The 17690-nt window shown below is 45.5% G+C and overlaps 2 protein-coding genes across 2 annotated transcripts in view; one reads left to right on the forward strand and one right to left on the reverse strand.

Annotated features, from left to right (window-relative positions):
• Positions 1 to 8288, reverse strand: part of NBR1 (NBR1 autophagy cargo receptor) — a 30357-nt gene extending 22069 nt beyond the window's left edge. The window contains exons 1-4 of the mRNA XM_060255663.1: positions 8152 to 8288; positions 6441 to 6503; positions 3442 to 3460; positions 1596 to 1618 (exon numbers count right to left, since the gene is read on the reverse strand). Coding sequence (XP_060111646.1) covers positions 1596 to 1618; positions 3442 to 3460; positions 6441 to 6503; positions 8152 to 8253 — 207 coding nt within the window. The 5' untranslated portion in view covers positions 8254 to 8288. The remainder of the gene's footprint in view (positions 1 to 1595; positions 1619 to 3441; positions 3461 to 6440; positions 6504 to 8151) is intronic.
• A 3395-nt stretch (positions 8289 to 11683) lies between these two features.
• The window catches only part of BRCA1 (BRCA1 DNA repair associated), a 54727-nt gene continuing 48720 nt past the window's right edge, over positions 11684 to 17690 (forward strand). The window contains exons 1-3 of the mRNA XM_060255271.1: positions 11684 to 11741; positions 15656 to 15749; positions 17431 to 17484. Of these exons, the coding sequence (XP_060111254.1) occupies positions 15658 to 15749; positions 17431 to 17484 (146 nt within the window). The 5' untranslated portion in view covers positions 11684 to 11741; positions 15656 to 15657. The remainder of the gene's footprint in view (positions 11742 to 15655; positions 15750 to 17430; positions 17485 to 17690) is intronic.

The following is a 17690-nucleotide window of genomic DNA, read 5'->3' on the forward strand; positions in this document are numbered from 1 at the left end:
AGTACATCTTCAAGTAACTCATTTTACCTGTCCTGAACAGGAAGTCAAAAGGGTTATCTCCTCAGCACATTTTGCTTGTGCCCAGGGTTGAGCTTGGTTTGTCTCAGGGATGCTGCTGGACTCTAGCTTTCATTCGTTTTCATATCTCTTTGTTATGATTCAGATGGGCAGCCGGGTTGGTCTGAAGCCGCAGGAGAGAGTTTGAGACCAGGGGCACCTTGAAGACCAACGAAGTTTTATTCGAAGTATATAAGCTTTCACGTGCAAGCACACTTCTTCAGATGGGCAACACCAGCAAAAAAGACGACTGCAGATTTATAGAAGGAGGCTGCAGATTTATACTCCCCCTTCTCTCTGAATCACTCAGAGCGGATTACAAACTCCCATTTGCTGCCATTCATTGATATTAACAGCCATGTGATCCTATTTCAGCTCAGTTTATGCATCTTGGCCCTTGCCCCCCCCCCATTCTCTCTTTTCCTGTAGGTAGGAGTTAAGGAGATTCTATTCCACTGGCTGGATCTGAAGAAGTGTGCTTGCACATGAAAGCTTATATACGTCGAATAAAACTTTTTTGGTCTTAAAGGTGCCCCTGGACTCAAACTCTGTTTTGCTGCTTCAGACCAACACGGCTGCCCATCTGAATCTATCTCAAGTGTACGTAATATTACCAGAACAGACTTAGCATGGCTAAAAGACCCCTCAATTTGAAAGGCGTGGGCTTGGAATACGCCACAACAGCTTCTCTCTCCTGACCCTGCATCACGCTGCATGCGAGGGACCCTACAAAAATTTGTGAACTCTTGGGACAGACCACACTGACTGCAACAGCACACCACAACACAGGTGCATGATGGGCAACATCAGCAAAAAAGACGACTGCAGATTTATACAAGAAGACGACTGCAGATTTATACCCCGCCCTTCTCTCTGAATCACTCAGAGTGGATTACAAACTCCCATATCTTCTCCTCCCACAACAGACACCCTGTGAGGTGGGTGGGGCTGGGAATGCTCTCATAGCAGCTGCCCTTTCAAGGACAACCTTTGTGAGAGCTATGGCTGACCCAAGGTTGTTACAGCAGCTGCAAGTGGAGGAGTGGGGAATCAAACCCGGTTCTCCCAGATAAGAGTCCAGCCCCCTTAACCACTACACCTAACTGGCTCTCATGGTGGGGCTGGAGAGGGCTCTCACAGCAGCTGCCCTTTCAAGGACAACCTTTGTGAGAGCTATGACTGACCCAAGGCCATTCCAGCAGCTGCAAGTGGAGGAGTGGGGAATCAAACTCAGTTCTCCCAGATAAGAGTCCGTACACTTAACCACTACACCAAACTGGGCACTGGTGGGGAAACAAACTGAGTGTCCCAGCTCCCCCTGCCTTCCATCCCACTACAGAAGTGAAATCCAGGCAGTTCTTAAGCCCTTGCAAAGAAAGGCTGGGCCAGCCCCACCACCCTTAGCTGAAGAGGGTCCTCAGAACAACAGCCATAGAAATGGGCAACCCCAAGATGTGCAGAAGGAAAAAGAGTTCCACAGATTCTTCACTCCCAATGTTGTGGAGCAGCAGTGCTCTGAAAATGGCAAAAGATGTTACCTTCAGAGCTTCTTCATACTCCTCTGAAAAGAAAGAGAAACAAGACAAACACCATGAGCGCCCCCTGGTTCTACAATTACACGGAAACGCAGTTTTGCACGTTTCATGGTCTGTACTCAGGGCCTGCTGAACTAACCTAACGCTCAACAAATTTTGTGTAAACAAGCTCATCTTGCACCAGCAAATTAAATCCCTCTTTCCCAAGCCGGAAGGTTGCTCAAGCAAATGAAGAGGAAATTCCAGCATTCCATCCATTTCATGGACTGTCTTGCCATGGGCTAGAGAACTGGCTGCTATCAGGAGAAACAGGTCATGTCCTGATCCTCAATTGTAGGGCTGGCCAACAGTAGCTCTCCGGATTTTTTTTTTTTTTGCCTACAACTCCCATCAACCCCAGCCAGCATGGCCAATGGCTGGGGCTGATGGGAGTTGTAGGCCAAAAAAAATAATCTGGAGAGCTACTGTTGGCCACCCCTGCTCAATTGGGTAATATAAAATATCTCTCTTCCAGAAATGTTTGCAGAAGTCACAGAGTTCTGGGGATACAAACCATCACAGAGCAGCTTGGTACCTACTGTGAAGATATTCTACTAACATTTACATCTTTGTGACAGATTCAGAGATCTGAAGACGATGACATGGGATTTATAGTCTGCCCTCTACTCTGAATCTCAGAGACTCAGAGTGGATCACAATCTCCTTTTATCTTCAACAAACACCCTGTGAGGTAGGTGGGGTTGAGAGGGTGAGAGCTTCTGTGAGAGCTCTGGCTGACCCAAGGCCATTCCAGCAGCTGCAAGTGAAGGAATGGGGAATCAAACCCGGTTCTCCCAGATAAGAGAGCTCTGGCTGACCCAAGGCCATTCCAGCAGGTGCAAGTGAAGGAGTGGGGAATCCAACCCAGTTCTCCCAGATAAGAGAGCTCTGGCTGACCCAAGGCCATCCCAGCAGCTGCAAGCGGAGGAGTGGGGAATCAAACCCAGTTCTCACAGATAAGAGAGCTCTGTGACCCAAGGCCATTCCAGCAGGTGCAAGTGGAGGAGGGGGGAATCAAACCCGGTTCTCCCAGATAAGAGTCTGCGCACTTAACCACAAAACAGGCTCTGCAAATGTTAATAGCCAATTCTTACACCTCACTAACTCAAGCACAGACATAATAAAGGTAAAGGTAGCCCCCTGTGCAAGCACCAGTCGTTTCCGACTCTGGGGTGATGTTGCTTTCACAACATTTTCACGGCAGATTTTTAAAAATACTGTGAAAGGATGTTAGCTGGCTTGAAAAAAGAAACCTGCCAGAGGCCACACACCCTCCCTCCGGCTGACATGTGCAGCCACAATGCCAGGAAACGTTCGGCTGCCTTATTTCTGTGTCAGCAAAAAATGTGATCCAATTTCAAAATGTCTGTTTGGCTTTAAAAGATGGGCTTGGGCACTGGGGTGGTAGGCACCCAGCACTGGTGGGGAAACAGAGGCCCAAAGCAGGAGAGTATCAAAAGACAGGCTGAAAAAAAGAAGGATGCTGGAGGACAAAGAGAGGACTGTTTCACACACTTCTTTGGATGCACTATCCAAATCTTTGACCCGAAGCCTGTAGAGCAGTAACTCCACTGGAATTCAAAAGCCCCACAGACAAAACCACCTGTTCTGCTTTGGAAGGAGAATACTGGGACACCCATCCTTTATAGTCCCACCTTGGAGGGAGAAAATGAGGCATGAGCTCCTGTGCACAGAAAATACATGCTGTGTAAAGACAGAAAACACTTGCTCCTGAATTTCTCCTATTAGAGTACCTACAGCTTTTGCCTTTGTTTATGGGAAGGCAGCTCAGAGCCCTCAAGAAACTTACCTGCGCTGTTGACAGACACCTGTGAAAAGAAACCAAAAATAAGTGTGAGTCCATTTGCAGCTGCTCACACTGACCACCCTAAAGCAAAAGGGGACTTTTCACACAAACTGATTAGTTTTAACTTCTTTAGAACAGCGGTCCCCAACCACCGGGCCCCGGACCGTTACCGGTCCATGGCCCATTAGCAACGGGGCCACCAGCCCAGCTGCCCCTCTGCGGTACCCCACAGCCTCCCTGTGCCTCCTCCTCCGTGTTTATTATGTTGGGGAAAGCACCTTCCCGGCTCCTTAAAAGCTCACCTCCCTCCCCTGCAGCAGCAGCAGATCTGCGGGAGAAACCGGAAGCAGCAGCAAGCAACCGTTGAACAAGCCGTGCTGCCCTTGCCTCTGGAGGCAAAGGCAGCGCTTGTTTAGCGGATCGCTCACCGCTGCTGCCGTGGGGGTGGGGTGAGTTTTTAAAGAGCCGGGAAGACGTTTCCTCTGGCTTAACATAATAAACATGGGAGGAGGAGGTGGGGCGAGGCAGTCAAATTCATTCCTCCCATCCTGCTGGTCCCTGGTGCCCAAAAGGTTGGGGACCACTGCTTTAGAACATTCTTACGCTGCCTTTTCCCCCCAATTTGGGATCCCCAACAATCAAAAACATTAAAACAAATGTTGTGTGTTTCCAAAGAAATAAAAAAGCAGTTGTCAAGCACTCTTCTGTCATGTAACAGTAACCCAATTAAGGGACCGGTCAATCTTCCTGTATCCACTTTGCAGACTGAGGACAGTGTAGCATGCCCTGGTATACATAAATAACTTAGGGAAGTACCCTGTAAGTCAAAAGCTTATGTTCTCAACTAGCTAATCCAAAGAAAGACATATTATATCACTTGTTACATGCTTTTAAAATGCTAGGCTCTCATACTGGTTGTGAGAGAGCAATTGCTGCCTAGGTGGGGTGTGCATGTGTGCGCGCTACTCCTTCTTGAATTTGCTAAAGTAAGAGGTTAAACATTTTAAACCAATTCTCCTCTCAGTCTTTCATACATTCAGCGTCAGGAGGGGACCCAAAATACTTCTGAAAAACCAATCAGTAGGTCACCTCTCTTTTATTTTAGATAAGGAGACACGGATCATTACTAGGAAGGGATTCCTGCAACACTGTTCAATTTAGGGCCCGATGCCTCTCCACTCCAAGAGATTTGTCTCAAGATCTTCCATTGAGGTTCACAAACTTTAGAAGAGCAGAACACCTGGAGTAGAGGGAAGAGTCTCCTGTTCTCTCCCCACAACAGTTTAATCCTCCTCCCAGCATCTTTGGAAACTGTGAACACTAAGAATCCCCCACCCCCCACCCCGCCAGTGCCACAGGAATACATTTCTGCAGTCAGGCAGTTGAGTGATCTTAGCAATGCACACCCATGAACCTTAGGGAAATTATGAGATCATAGCTACGGAGGTCTACGTATTGCAAGTCTGCTTAAGAATACTCCTGTGGCACTTACAGAACCAACTCTAAATGCCAGCATTGCATCTCCTAGCACGGGACTGTGCTTTCGTGAGTAGTCCTGGCACCTGAAAACCCTTCTGCAAGCACCAGCATTGCTTGTTAGAGTGCAATTCCAAACTGAGAAACTGCAACCCACATTTAACTGGACTGCTTACTGGAATGAGATTTGATCTGAGGCAAATTAAAGCAGCTGCAAAAAATACTTTCCACCAACTCAGCCTAACCTGTAAGATGGCACCTTAACAGATCTGGTTCACCTGGCCACCTGGATCTAGGCAACAGTAACCTCAAGACTAGGCTACTGTAGTGCACTGTATATTGATCTCCCCTCAAAATCAACTCAGAAACTCCAACTGGTCCAGAATGCTGCAGCTTGGCTGTTAGTGGGAGCTAGACGGAGCACGCATTTTACTTCTATTCTGCATGTCGCCCATCAGTTACCAGGATCAGTTTAAGATGTTAGGTATTGTATACAAAGCCTTTTGTGGATTTGGCCCCTCTTATTTGTGGGACTGTCTAGAATCACAGAGATGGAAGGGGCCATACGGGCTATCTAGTCCAACCCCTGCTCAATGCTAGATCAGCTCAGGGCATCCCTGACGAGTGTTTGTCCTGCCGCCATGCTCCACTATGACAACTTTGCTCATGTCAGCAGGGGCTTCTGTGCGTGCCAACCTGTTTTCTCCATCATGGCTCCCAGCTTAAGAAATGAGGAAGTCAGGAAAACTTTCACTCTTCTGGCATTCCACAAACTATGCAAAACTGAATTATTCAACAGGGCTTTTCTGGGCAGGTAATAAGGTTGCGCTATGCAAAATGGTCCACAAGCTTACTTTGATAAATGATTTAGAGACTGTGATCTATGCTGCTATGTACACCTTATTGTAAGTAGGTTCCTATTATGTAATTTTTGTACCACTTAATGTGTCCTGTGAATATTTATGCCCTGCTTCAGTTCTTCATGATAGATTCAGGCTTCTAAAATCCTAATGCACTGGTTAGTGAATGTCTCATTTAGTTGACTGTACTGACTCACTATGCATAATCCATCTTGAGTCAGTGTGAGAAAGACGGACTGTAAATAAATAAAAAAGTCACAGGGGCCTGAGGCATTTGTGAAATCTGACCACGTCACAATCGTTCCTGTGTGTTAACTCTAGAGGGTGATGGTTGGGCAATAACTTGTCAATAATCCAGTGCAAAAGCAAAGACTGGGATTCCTTGCAGACCAGGAATGTACTTTCATGACAACTATCTTTCAGTCCTGATTGTGTAAACAGACTTCCAGAGATAACTTACATAACCCCAAACAGAAATTTTATACAACACAGGTCAGGTGTATGCTGACTCAGTATGAAAGCTATTTGGTAAGGAAATGCATGCTTCTCTAATTAAACTTCAGTCCCATTACAGGATCTAAGACTTCTTGCACTTCTGGACAGAGACTTCCCAAAATTTCTGTTTTTAAAAACAGGCTCTTTATAAAATCTGTTTCGGAATAATACCTCATCGCAATCTTCATCCAAGTATTTGATCTGGATATTATTCAGGTCAAATGAGACTTTTACCTGCAAGAGAATCGACACACAGGAAAGCATGATGTCACAGTTTCCATTACAGAGAAACATGGACTTAGACACACCCTTCTAACACCTGGAGTGCCCTGTTAACACCAGGGAAGAACTTCCCCCTTCCATATGAACTGTACAGCATATACTCCAAACCTATCAAAATTCTGCACAAAGAAAATGGCATTTCATCACCTAATTTACATCATGCGCATCAAGGACATTTGTACACATCTGTGCCGTCAAGCCCTGGCTTCTCTAGGTCTGTGGGCTTGATTTCTTTCCAGGGACAACTGACATGGCCTCAGACCTCTGTGAGAGGAGGGGCCACAGGCTCTTCCTCTCCGGCTGCTCAATCTGATCCCCTTGAAACTGTGCCCCCCCAGCCTGCCTTCGGCCTCTGCAACCAATCTCCTTCATCCCTCACAGGAAGGAGGCCAATGGGCTGGCCTGGAGGCCACTCTCATAGTTAATTCCCAACTCTTCCCCTTCCCACCTTCCATCCTACTGCCCTTTCCTGCCCCACCACCTTGGAGCAGGCACCAAGGTGGTGGGGGATGACTAGCTCTCCTGGCTGCCCTCTGCTTCCTGGACGCCCCCTCCTGGGGTGGACAACTTCTAGCTCTCTCTCCCAGCAGCTGCACGTCTGCTGCACTTCTCACTCTGGTCCTCAGTGTTCACGTCTTCCCCCGTTCTCATGGCCCAGGAGGCGATCTGCAGCAGGACTCCGGCCTCTGAGGTCATGACAGGCATTCACGTCAAGGCCATGGGTGGCAGGTGTGGGGTTGCCTCCAGACATGTTTATTTTGCATACTTTATTTTTCTACATCTAATCATAAGGGATCCCAAAGGGCGGTAACTGGACATTTTATCTGGGCACATCCATATCTCATCTCAGCAAACACCGTCCACTCATCTTCAGGCTTTTATGTGCACCCATCAGAACTAGAAACTTGAATAAAGAAAGAAAAACTGCTAGTGTGCTACATTCTATGACCGATGCCAAATTCCAGAGAGCTGAAGAAACACAGTCAATAGTCTAGAACAATCTGCCAGGCTCAACAGAACAAACGCAACAGTCATGGGCCTGAGTTTGTGAGTGTGGAAGCAAGGTAAACATCTGTGTTCAAAGGGCAAACTCAGCCAAATCACCCTTCAACAGAGACGCACTCAGTCAATGCCACTCCTTACATTTTTGAGAGCAATTCTAAGCACGTCTCTTCAGATCTTTTCAAGGGAGCTTCATCCCAGGAAAGTATTCTTAGGATTGCATAGTTAGTCGCCAGAGAATAAAAAGGTTTGTGAGGTTCCATTTTCCATGCCAGGTTCAAATCTGAAGCAAACCCAAGAAAAACTCACAGAGGCCTCTATCTCCCAAGGATGAAAAGAATGATTTGGTAAGGTTGTCAGCAGGACTATACCCCTGGCTTCTACTATGATAAATGGGAACAGAGAGGTGCTGAAGTTCCTAGAAAGAGACATCATACAGCCCACAAGGCCTGGAACACAGACGTAGTATCTAGAAAGTTAAATGGAAGATCTCGTTTCAAGGGATCATCACATTTAGCTTTTTCTCGAGATTACTAGTTCTCAAAATCCTTCATCTACTTTTATTCTGCGCTGACTGAGCACCCTGGACCCAACTCACCATGGCCTCCACATCAGCCCATGTTGTATTTGATGAATCTGATACGAGGAAGGTCTGGGTGTCACCTTGGAAGGTAACACTGAGGTTCACCTGTGGATCCATATTACAGAACTACAGAAAGAAAAAGAAGCAGCTGATGAACAAAGCTGCAGCTATGAAGAACAGCACTAAGACTGTTTTCGGCCAAATGCAATCATTTGTAAAATGAGGGAATCTGGGATTCAGGTTTGAGAGCCCATCCCTTTGAGCTTAAGAAATGATGGGAGCAAGTCACATTTTCCTAACAATTTGGAGAAAATCTAGCAAATCCTCTCTCCTTTTTATATCAATGATCCAAAGAAACTTTTTCTCTGAAAATAAGCTTGAGGGCCAAGTCCTGGCACAAATTAAACTGAGAACATTCTATTTGGCTATCAGGCTCTATTTGACTACCAAGAGATAATGCTAGTTTACCACACTATGTTGCAGAACTCAAGATTTACCTATCGCTACCAAGGTTTGTTTATTTACACAGGAAATTCCCAGGAGTCTCTGCTTCATTTCAGATCTTCTACTCAGCTTTGCATGTCTACTTGCAGTCAGGGATCTAGGAACACACATGCGGCTACGCAAATTAATTAGGGCACTTCTTGTCTAAACCACACATCGTTCTCTGTTTTTCTCACATAACCTTGCTCATCCAAGTCCTGATCTTATAAAGAAATCAATACGTTTAAATCTCTTTGGAAGAATTGTAAGTTTAAAAGTTTTAGCACACAATTATTTAAACTATAACTGAGTATTTCTGGGACATTCATACTCTAATATACTACTTACAAATGAATATTCTGCAAAATGTAAACATGTGCCCTTAAGTCTTTTCAGACTCAGGACCCCAAAGGAACTCAACTTGCAGCATGTATCCCACTTTAAATTTTGTTAGCCTTTAAGCATATCTGGGACCTGCTGCCATATGTGCTTGTATTTATTTATTTTAATATATTTCTATTCCACCGATCCCCATAGGGTTCAGGGTGATAAAGCAATAAAATACAATCAAAACATTTTATAAACAGACAACTCAACAGCACTCATAAAACTTTACCATCATCATATCTTGCCCAGCCTGGCTGTCTCACATCGTGATATCTCAGAGATGGCAGATATTAATCCAGTTTATAGCACAGGTGACAGTGCCGATAGGGGAGGCCAACCAGATCAAGAATAGATGCCCGAAGTCTTTATTTAATTCGTTTAAATATTATACATGTGCATTTTAAACTTTTTTAGGGTTTGCCACCTTAGGAACTCTGAATTGGGGTGACACAGTAGCATAAAAATGTTTTAGATCAATCATTTCCTCCTTCTGGAGAGCTACCTATTATCCGCCTAGAACTGTCCTCTTTCACTCCTCTCCCTACAGATGTGGGACTACTTTGTGTGTCCTAAATTAGGTTTAGACACAGCCCTGCTTGAAAACCAAGGCAACAAGCTGAATTAACTCTGTACATACTGTCAAACATGTTTCTAGACCTTTCAGGATCTTCCTCCAAAAAAATCAGCAATTATTTTCACCATATATTCCATTAAATCAGTTCCCTCCCCTTCAGGAACCCCTCTCAGACGCACATGAGTTTCCATTAGTCTGCAGTCATGTACTGTTACCTTCTCTTGCAGCTTTAATGTGGAAGGATGTACATTAACTTTCTCTTCAACATCCTTGACTCTGTTTGTCACTACCATCACTTCATTTTTGAAAGCCTTTACTTCTTTTCTAAGATCTCCAATGTCCTTCTTAAGTTCTTTTGTAACAGCTGTTAACATCTTCTCCATACCCTTCAGAATCCTAGCTTCCATAGCATCTAATTGACCTTGCATTCTGTCCAGAGAGTGGGCTCTTGCACGAGTTTGTCTTTCTTCTGACATAATTCAAAATTTTTAAAGTCTCCAAGCCTAAAACCAAACACCAAATCTAATAGCTTAGAGCTTGCCCTTTAAAATGAGACTAACTTTGCGGGTCTCAGAGGTGCCCTGGACTCAAAACTTTCTTCTCTTGCTTTAGACCAACACGGCTGCCCACCTGAATAGCACCCCAATGATTTCTCCACTCTGGATGTCCCCCCCCCCCCAAATTACTTCCTTATTGTGGCATTTCCCCCCAGTTCTCAGCTGGGGGAATATACTACTTACAAATGAATATTCTGCAAAATGTAAACATGTGCCCTTAAGTCTTTTTAGGACCCCCAAGGAACTCAACTTGCAGCATGCATCCCACTTTTAATTTTGTTAGCCTTAAGCACATCTGGGAGCTGCTGCCAAGAGGGTGAAACGGAGGAAGGAAGACTATTATAAGCCATTTTGGGTCTCCACTGGGGGAGAGAAGAAGTGAATAAATAGCGCATTGCAATCTTTGAAGGAGTCTAGGTTCCTGACATCCGTAGGGGGTTTTCTTACTGCTATGGGTGGCAGTTGTGTTGAAGCCTTTGGTATCCTCTGGGATTAGGAGGTGATCTAGGCATGTCCCCTTTTCTTCAAGCAAGATCTTACCGGGCACCTTGATTTCCTCGGGGGCGGGGGGGGGGGAAATGCCACAATAAGGAAAGTAATCAGTGCAGAACTCACATGCTTCCAAGTTTGTGGAGTAATTGTTAAATAAGTGTTTTGCATTCTACGTGAGCGTATATTTCCTGAAGGTCAGCTAATTCCTGTGTCAATGCAATGGGAAATAAGTCCCGTTAAAGTAAGTGTTGAAGCCGTCCTGTTCGTGGGCGCTCAGATGACTGGGAAACAGCTGGCCGGAGAGCGCTTCAGTCCCAGCCGGTGGAAGGAGGCCGCGAATCCCGCCGCCACCCCCGAAGGCTCCTTAATCCCCGGCCCTGCTGCGGCGGAAGAACCGGGCCCCCCTCTCCCCCCGGATCCCCAGCGGCGGCGGCCCGAGGCCCGTTCTGAGCCTGGCCTCGGCGAACGAACGGGCCCGCGTTTACCGTCAGCAGAGAGCCGAGTTCGCCTGGAGCGGGCGTCCCGGGAACCACTCCTCCGCCGCCGCCGCCTCCTCCGCCTCAGCGCTGTGACGTCAGCCTTCCCAACCGTCGCGTAGGCAGACGGCGACACGCCATTGGATCGCTCGCCTGTCATTCAGCTCATCCTATTGGACAATAGGAGAGAGACAAAAACATAACAAAACCAGAAGAGGGCCGAAAGAGAGGCTACATCCGGTATAGTACTCACTTCCGGCTCGACAAACGAGACAATTCCTAGATCGGCCTATAATCCCGTACCTGTCTCGAAGGTGCCGCTCTTTTCTCAGCGTACTTTGACAGCTCTCTTATCCTTCTTTTTGTTTTTTTTTTGGCGCGCGATGATCGTCGTTTGTAAGCTGAGGGAATCAGCACGGCGCGTGTTGTAAAGGCCTCAGCGTCGCGACTAGGCAATTGCCACGGCGCCCCGCTCTGACGTCTACATTGCGTCACCGCAGCTACGGGTCCAATCGGAGGCGGCTGTTCGAGGCCACGTGTCGCGGAAACGGTGCGATGATTGGTTGGCGGCTGGTTGCTTAGGAGACCGAGGAGGAAGGCGCGAAAAGAGGTTTGAGGAGCCACGGGCGCGGCGAGGTAGGTCTGAGAGTGAGTAAAAGTGGCTCCCTGCACCGAGGGGGAAACCGGACGGGGGTCCGATGCAGGCTCGGACCTGGCCAGCGGGACGCAGACGGGGGAGCGGCTGGTCCAAGGGTGTGTCAAGCTTGAGATTTCAAAATAACCAGCCCTTGGATTTTGAAACAAAGTCAGGTTTATTGATAATCCATGTGGCTCATTGGAGCTGAAGATTGGGAGTGATACTTTGCAGCACTAGAATACTGTTGGGATTTAAATATACTATTAGCAGAGTAACATGGAGATAGCCACGAATAACAGCCGGGCACACCGTTTAGCTTAAGAATCATAGTAGTTAACTTCAACTGCATGGAGATCTAAGGGCTTTACACAAAGGGCAATAAAACTGACCAGATGGTTTCCCTCAGACCACCACCCAAATATATGGATTAGCTAGGGTTGCCAAGTCCAATTCAAGAAACATCTGGGGACTTTGGGGGTGGAGCTAGGAGACATTAGGGGTGGAGCCAGGAGACTTTGGGGGGTGGAGCCGGGAGACATTAGGGGTGGAGCCAAGATCAAGGCTGTGACAAGCATCATTGAACTCCAAAGGGAGTTCTGCCCATCACATTGAAAGGGACGGCACACCTTTTCAATGCCTTCCTTCCATAGGAAATCATGAAGGATAGGGGCACCTTCTTTTGGGGCTCACAGAATTGGACCCCCTTGTCCAATCTTTTTGAAATTTGGGGAGTGTTTTGAGGAGAGGCACTAGATGCTATACTGAAAATTTGGTGCCTCTACCCCAAAAAACAGCCCTCCCCCAGAGCCCCAGATACCCGCGGATCAATTCTCCATTATTTTCAATGGGAATAAAACTCCATAGGGAATAACAGAGTTCCCAGAAGACATTTCCCTCCCCTCCCCCCGCTTTCTGACGACCCTGAAGCAGGGGGAGGGCCTCCAAGCCAGGGGGTCCCCTGCCCCCACCTGGGGATTGGCAACCCTAGGATTAGCCTATTAGGGCTCTCCCTCGATGGTCGCTATGCATATTGACACCTAGCCTTGGCGGGGAAGTACGTGTACATGTTCCCATTGGCTCTACCTACTCACTGGCTAAACATCAGCGTGCATATCCAAACATTTAATTAACTCATGACGACAGGAAGTGAAATTGCATCAGAAACCCAACAAATACAAGCTTTAAAATGGCACATCAAAGGTTCTATAAACAATTCTACATTCACGTGTGAAATTCACACTCTGGGTCTCTTATCTCTATTGCGGCTAGCGCATCCTGGGTTCAGGCCTTGCTAGGCCTGGGAACAAGTCCCAGGAGGTCTTATCTTCAAAGAGGACATTCCTGCATCTGTTAGTAAAAGCGAAAGAAGAAAGGTGGGGGTTGCTACTTTGATGTGCTCACGTTTTAACTTTGGGTTAGTAACATTTCTACCGTCTAAATTCTCTAGCATAAAAATAACAATTCTAAGGTCTGACTTCAGCAATATAGAATGGGTATACAATGCTTGACAGGGTGTCCTTGCCGCCATCTTGCACACATAGAGCTGCTAGCCTCGGCCCTGGAGGAGGGATTTATTTCCAGACAACTAAAACTGGTCCTCCCGGAGGGTAGAATCTGTGATCTGCCACAGATTGAGGAAGCCCTAAAGTTACCCCATATCTCGCGTAAGTTCTGCTTTTGCTCTCCTCAGCCTTTGCACTCAAATCTCCAGGAATTTTCTAACCCGGAGTACGAAGTGTTTTTCGGATGCAAGGACCATTATGTTGTGTGCAGCCATGTTGGTCTGAAGCAATAGAACAACGTAGGAGTCCCGTAGCACCTTTTAAGACCAACGAAGTTTTTATTCAGAATGTAAACGGAAGTATGCATGCATACTTCCTCAGACAATGGATTGGGGTACAGTGAACAGAACTACTTATAGCTGGTGGGCAGTGGTTAAGAATCCCATGCAAATGCTGTCCATACCAAATATGCTTTCAATTTCACTATTTTGCCACTGCATCCTAACGTATCATTTTGCCTCCTTAACCACTGCCCACCAGCTGTATATAGTTCTGCTCATTGTACCTCATTCCATTGTCTGAAGAAGTCTGCATGCATACAAAAGCTGACAATCTGAATAAAACCTTTGTTGGTCTTAAAGGTGCTACAGGACTTTGATTTTTTTCAGTGAGTTATCTACCACGACTCTTGGTCAGTCTCTGCCAGTTTAGAGCCATCAATATGTATTTATGGTTAGGATTTTTTGCCCCAATGTGCATTACTTTGCACTTGGCCACGTTGAAACTCATTTGCCATATTGATGCCCACTCGCCCAGCCTTGACAGATCCCTTTGGAGTGGCTCACAATCTTCCCTGGTTCTCACCACCCTGAACAATTTAGTGTTATCCGCAAACTTGGCCACTTCACTGCTTACTCCCAACTCCAAATCATTAATGAACAAAGCACTGGACCCAGTACTGAGCCCTGCGGCACCCCACTGCTTACCACCCTCCACTGCGAAAATTGCCCATTTATACTCTCTCTGTTTCCTATTAATTAGCCAGTTTTTGATCCACGAGGGACTTGTCCTTTTACCCCACGACTCTTGTGGTTATTTAGGAGCCTTTGATGAGGAACTTTCTGGAAGTCAAGGTAAACAACATCTATTGTGTCCTCCTTGTCCACATGTTTGTTCACCCCCTCAAAGAACTCTTAACAGGTTAGTGAGACAAGATCTTCCCTTACAGAACCCATGCTGAGTCTTCCTCAATAGCTTTTGTTCATCAGTGTGCCTACTAATTCTCTTTAACAATGATTTTCACCAGTTTACGTGGTATTGAAGTCAGACTGACTGGCCTGTAATTTCCCGGATCTCTTCTGGAACCCTAATAAAAGATGGGGGTGACATTAGCTACCTTCTAATCCTCAGGAATGGAGGCAGATTTTAATTAAAGAAATTAAATATTTCTGTCAGGAGATCCACAAGTTCACCTTTGAGTTCTTTCAGAACTCTTGGATGTATGCCATTCGGGCCTGAAGATTTTATCAGTTTTTAAATTGTCTGTTAGTCGTAGGACCTCCTCTCATCACCTCAATCTGACTCAGGTCTTTCAACACCCCTCCCAAAATCAGTGGTTCTGGAGTGGACAAGCACTTCTCATCTTCCACAGACTGAGGCAAAAATGCATTCAGCTTCTCAGCCATTTCCCTATCATCCTTCAGTAATTCTTTTACCTGTTGGTCTTCCAAGGGCCCCACTGCCTCCCTGGCTGGTTTCCTGTTTCTAATGTATATGAAGACATTTTTATTGTTGGTCTTTATGTTTTTTGCAATATGCTCATATTCCCTTTTTGCCTGCCTGATCACAGTTGAGAATAATATGGATGAGGAGCTTAAAATAGCTATACTATCATGGATTTACTACTTCCTGATGTGATTTGTAGACTTTAGGGAAACCAATTCAAATGATCTGCTCTTGGTGACTCATGGTTCCTGATAGTTTCCTGATGTCTGTAGGGGGTTTTCTTACTGCTATGGGTGGCAGTTGTGTTGAAGCCTTTGGTATCCTCTGGGATTAGGAGGTGATCTAGGTAAATCTCCTTTTCTGCAAGTAAGATCTTACCGGGCACCTTGATTTCCTTGGGGGCTGGGGAAAATGCCACAATAAGGAAGTAATCAGTGCAGAACTCACATGCTTCCAAGTTTGTGGAATTGTTAAATAAGTGTTTGCATTTCCAGTAGTTCTACATAAGTGTATCTTTTCTGAAGGTCAGCTAATTCCTGTGTAAATGTATTGGGAAATAAGTCCCATTAAAGTGAGTGGGACTTCTTTCTAAATAAACATGCTTTTGGGGCTTCCTATTTCATAGAATATGGCTGGGAGTATACTTTGGGTCAAGAAGACCATACTGACGTGTTTTTGTTTTGAAGGCATGGAAGAAGTCATGAATTCCTCTGGTCTCGATGTTGCTGAGGTTCATGGAATACTGCTGGCCATGCAGAAGAATTTGGAATGCCCAATATGGTATGAAATGGAAGAACGGGGACTTTAGATTTTTGAGCTTGGCAGATTTTGGTGCTTAAGGAAGTGTTGTTGGGCACGCATTTGAGTGCAGGCAATGATAAACATAGTTCTAAATACTACTTCCATTATTAATTTTTGAGGAAGAAATACTGAAAGAGGGCAGCCAATAATGTGTTCTGCTTTACAGTGGCCCCACACACTTTCTGAAAAAGCTCAGCAAATATCAAGGGAAGTACTGGCAGGCACCATGGCACCAATGTTCCCTCTAAGCTGCAGAGTCTTGTGAGCAAAAATTTTACTTTGTGAGCTACAGGTATTAAAGCTGTGAGCTGCTGGCATTAAAGTTGTGAGCTACGGCATAAATTAGTGTGCTCTGGGGTCATCCTTCCTGAGCGAAGACAAAAATGTGTGAGCTGGAGGCTTAAAATCTGTGAGTTAGCTCACGCTAACATGGCACCCACACCCAGGTACCATGTTGGGGAAACGTGACTATACACTATTGATATTGTTAGTGTCACTTGTAACTGAGTGTCTTGGTTTTACTCTGTTTAGATGTGTGAAATGCTGCGGGGTATTTCTTGGATGCCGCCACCCCTATCTATATTGCTGCTGAATGTTTGCTCTCATGGAAGCAAACACTTGGGGGCACTAAAGTCCAAGACATCAGTCAGCATGAGACAAAAAAATACAGTCCAGCAGTTGGTTATGGTTATTATGCTTCTCACTGCAGCCTCCTTTTGTATTTATGCTGTTCCCAGAACACAAAGAGAAGGCCAGTTCCTGTTAGTTTTTGAACTGTTATTCTGCTTCTTTCTTGTAAAGCCCCCCAAAATGTGCAGGGCTTCACTCAAAATTCCTAAGTTGCTGAGATGGAAAATCAATATGCCTTGACTTTTTTTTGCCTTAAAGTAGATTTGAGATTTCTACCGTTTGCTTTATTGTCCCAGTGGGGTTCATGAAATAAGCCCAGAGTGAAATCTGGAACTCAGTGAATTCTCCCCAAAAGTAAAGAAAAATTAAATACTTTTTTGCTCCTTTTGTTATATGAAATCAAATAATCAGTGTTAATACTAGGATAAACATTAAGAATGTATTAAAATAGAGGCTGCAATTTGGGTAAATAAAAAAACCTTTAAAAATAAATTATTTAAGTGAAATTTTTACAAAATTAATATGAGATCAAGTTTTAGAACCATTCCTGAAACAATCCAGATTTGGGAACAGAAGGTCTGGTGGTTAGGCCTTCTCTGACATTTCATTGACTGCAGGTCTTGAGCCAAAGTTCTAGGTGTGCATCATAGAAGAGAAAAACTAAGAGAGGCTTTAATCCAAACTCTTTGTAAAACAAAAAAGTAGTATTAGATTGGGAGTTTGGAACCACAAGTTTGTTTTCAGCCCTGAATGCAGCTAGGTCCAAACTGTAGTGCTAGAAGAGCAGACCAGAAGTCTTCCTTCCATTTTTGCAGGAAGCTGCTACTCTTGACTGCGATTGTTCTTTGCTATTAAAGCAGGATTTGTTATGAATTGCTAGCAATGTTTCCAGGATCTCTCTTGAAAAAGCACCCATTTGGGTAGGCATCTAGTCAATGACTCTCCCCCAGTTGCACTGCACTTGACCTGTGTAGGTCAAGAATGTCATATTCAAAATGAATAGCTGTGATGCTTTATTAATATCTTCCAGCCTGGAGATAATGAAAGAACCGGTCTCAACGCACTGTGCCCATGTCTTCTGCAGGTAAAGCTTCTCTCAGTATTTTTGGGCATTTATACACAAACACCACTGAGCAGTAAAGAGCTCCTCTCTGTGTAAGCTGCTGTATGTAGAAGGCCCCTGTACAACCATTCTTACCAGCTGAGGATTTTGCACAAAGAGGTGGGAACACTCTCTGAAACCCTGGGGAGTCACAACCAGTGTCAACTATGCCGGCCAGGTGGCACTAC

Source organism: Heteronotia binoei, chromosome 15 (assembly GCF_032191835.1).
Source record: "Heteronotia binoei isolate CCM8104 ecotype False Entrance Well chromosome 15, APGP_CSIRO_Hbin_v1, whole genome shotgun sequence".
Taxonomy (NCBI): domain Eukaryota; kingdom Metazoa; phylum Chordata; class Lepidosauria; order Squamata; family Gekkonidae; genus Heteronotia; species Heteronotia binoei.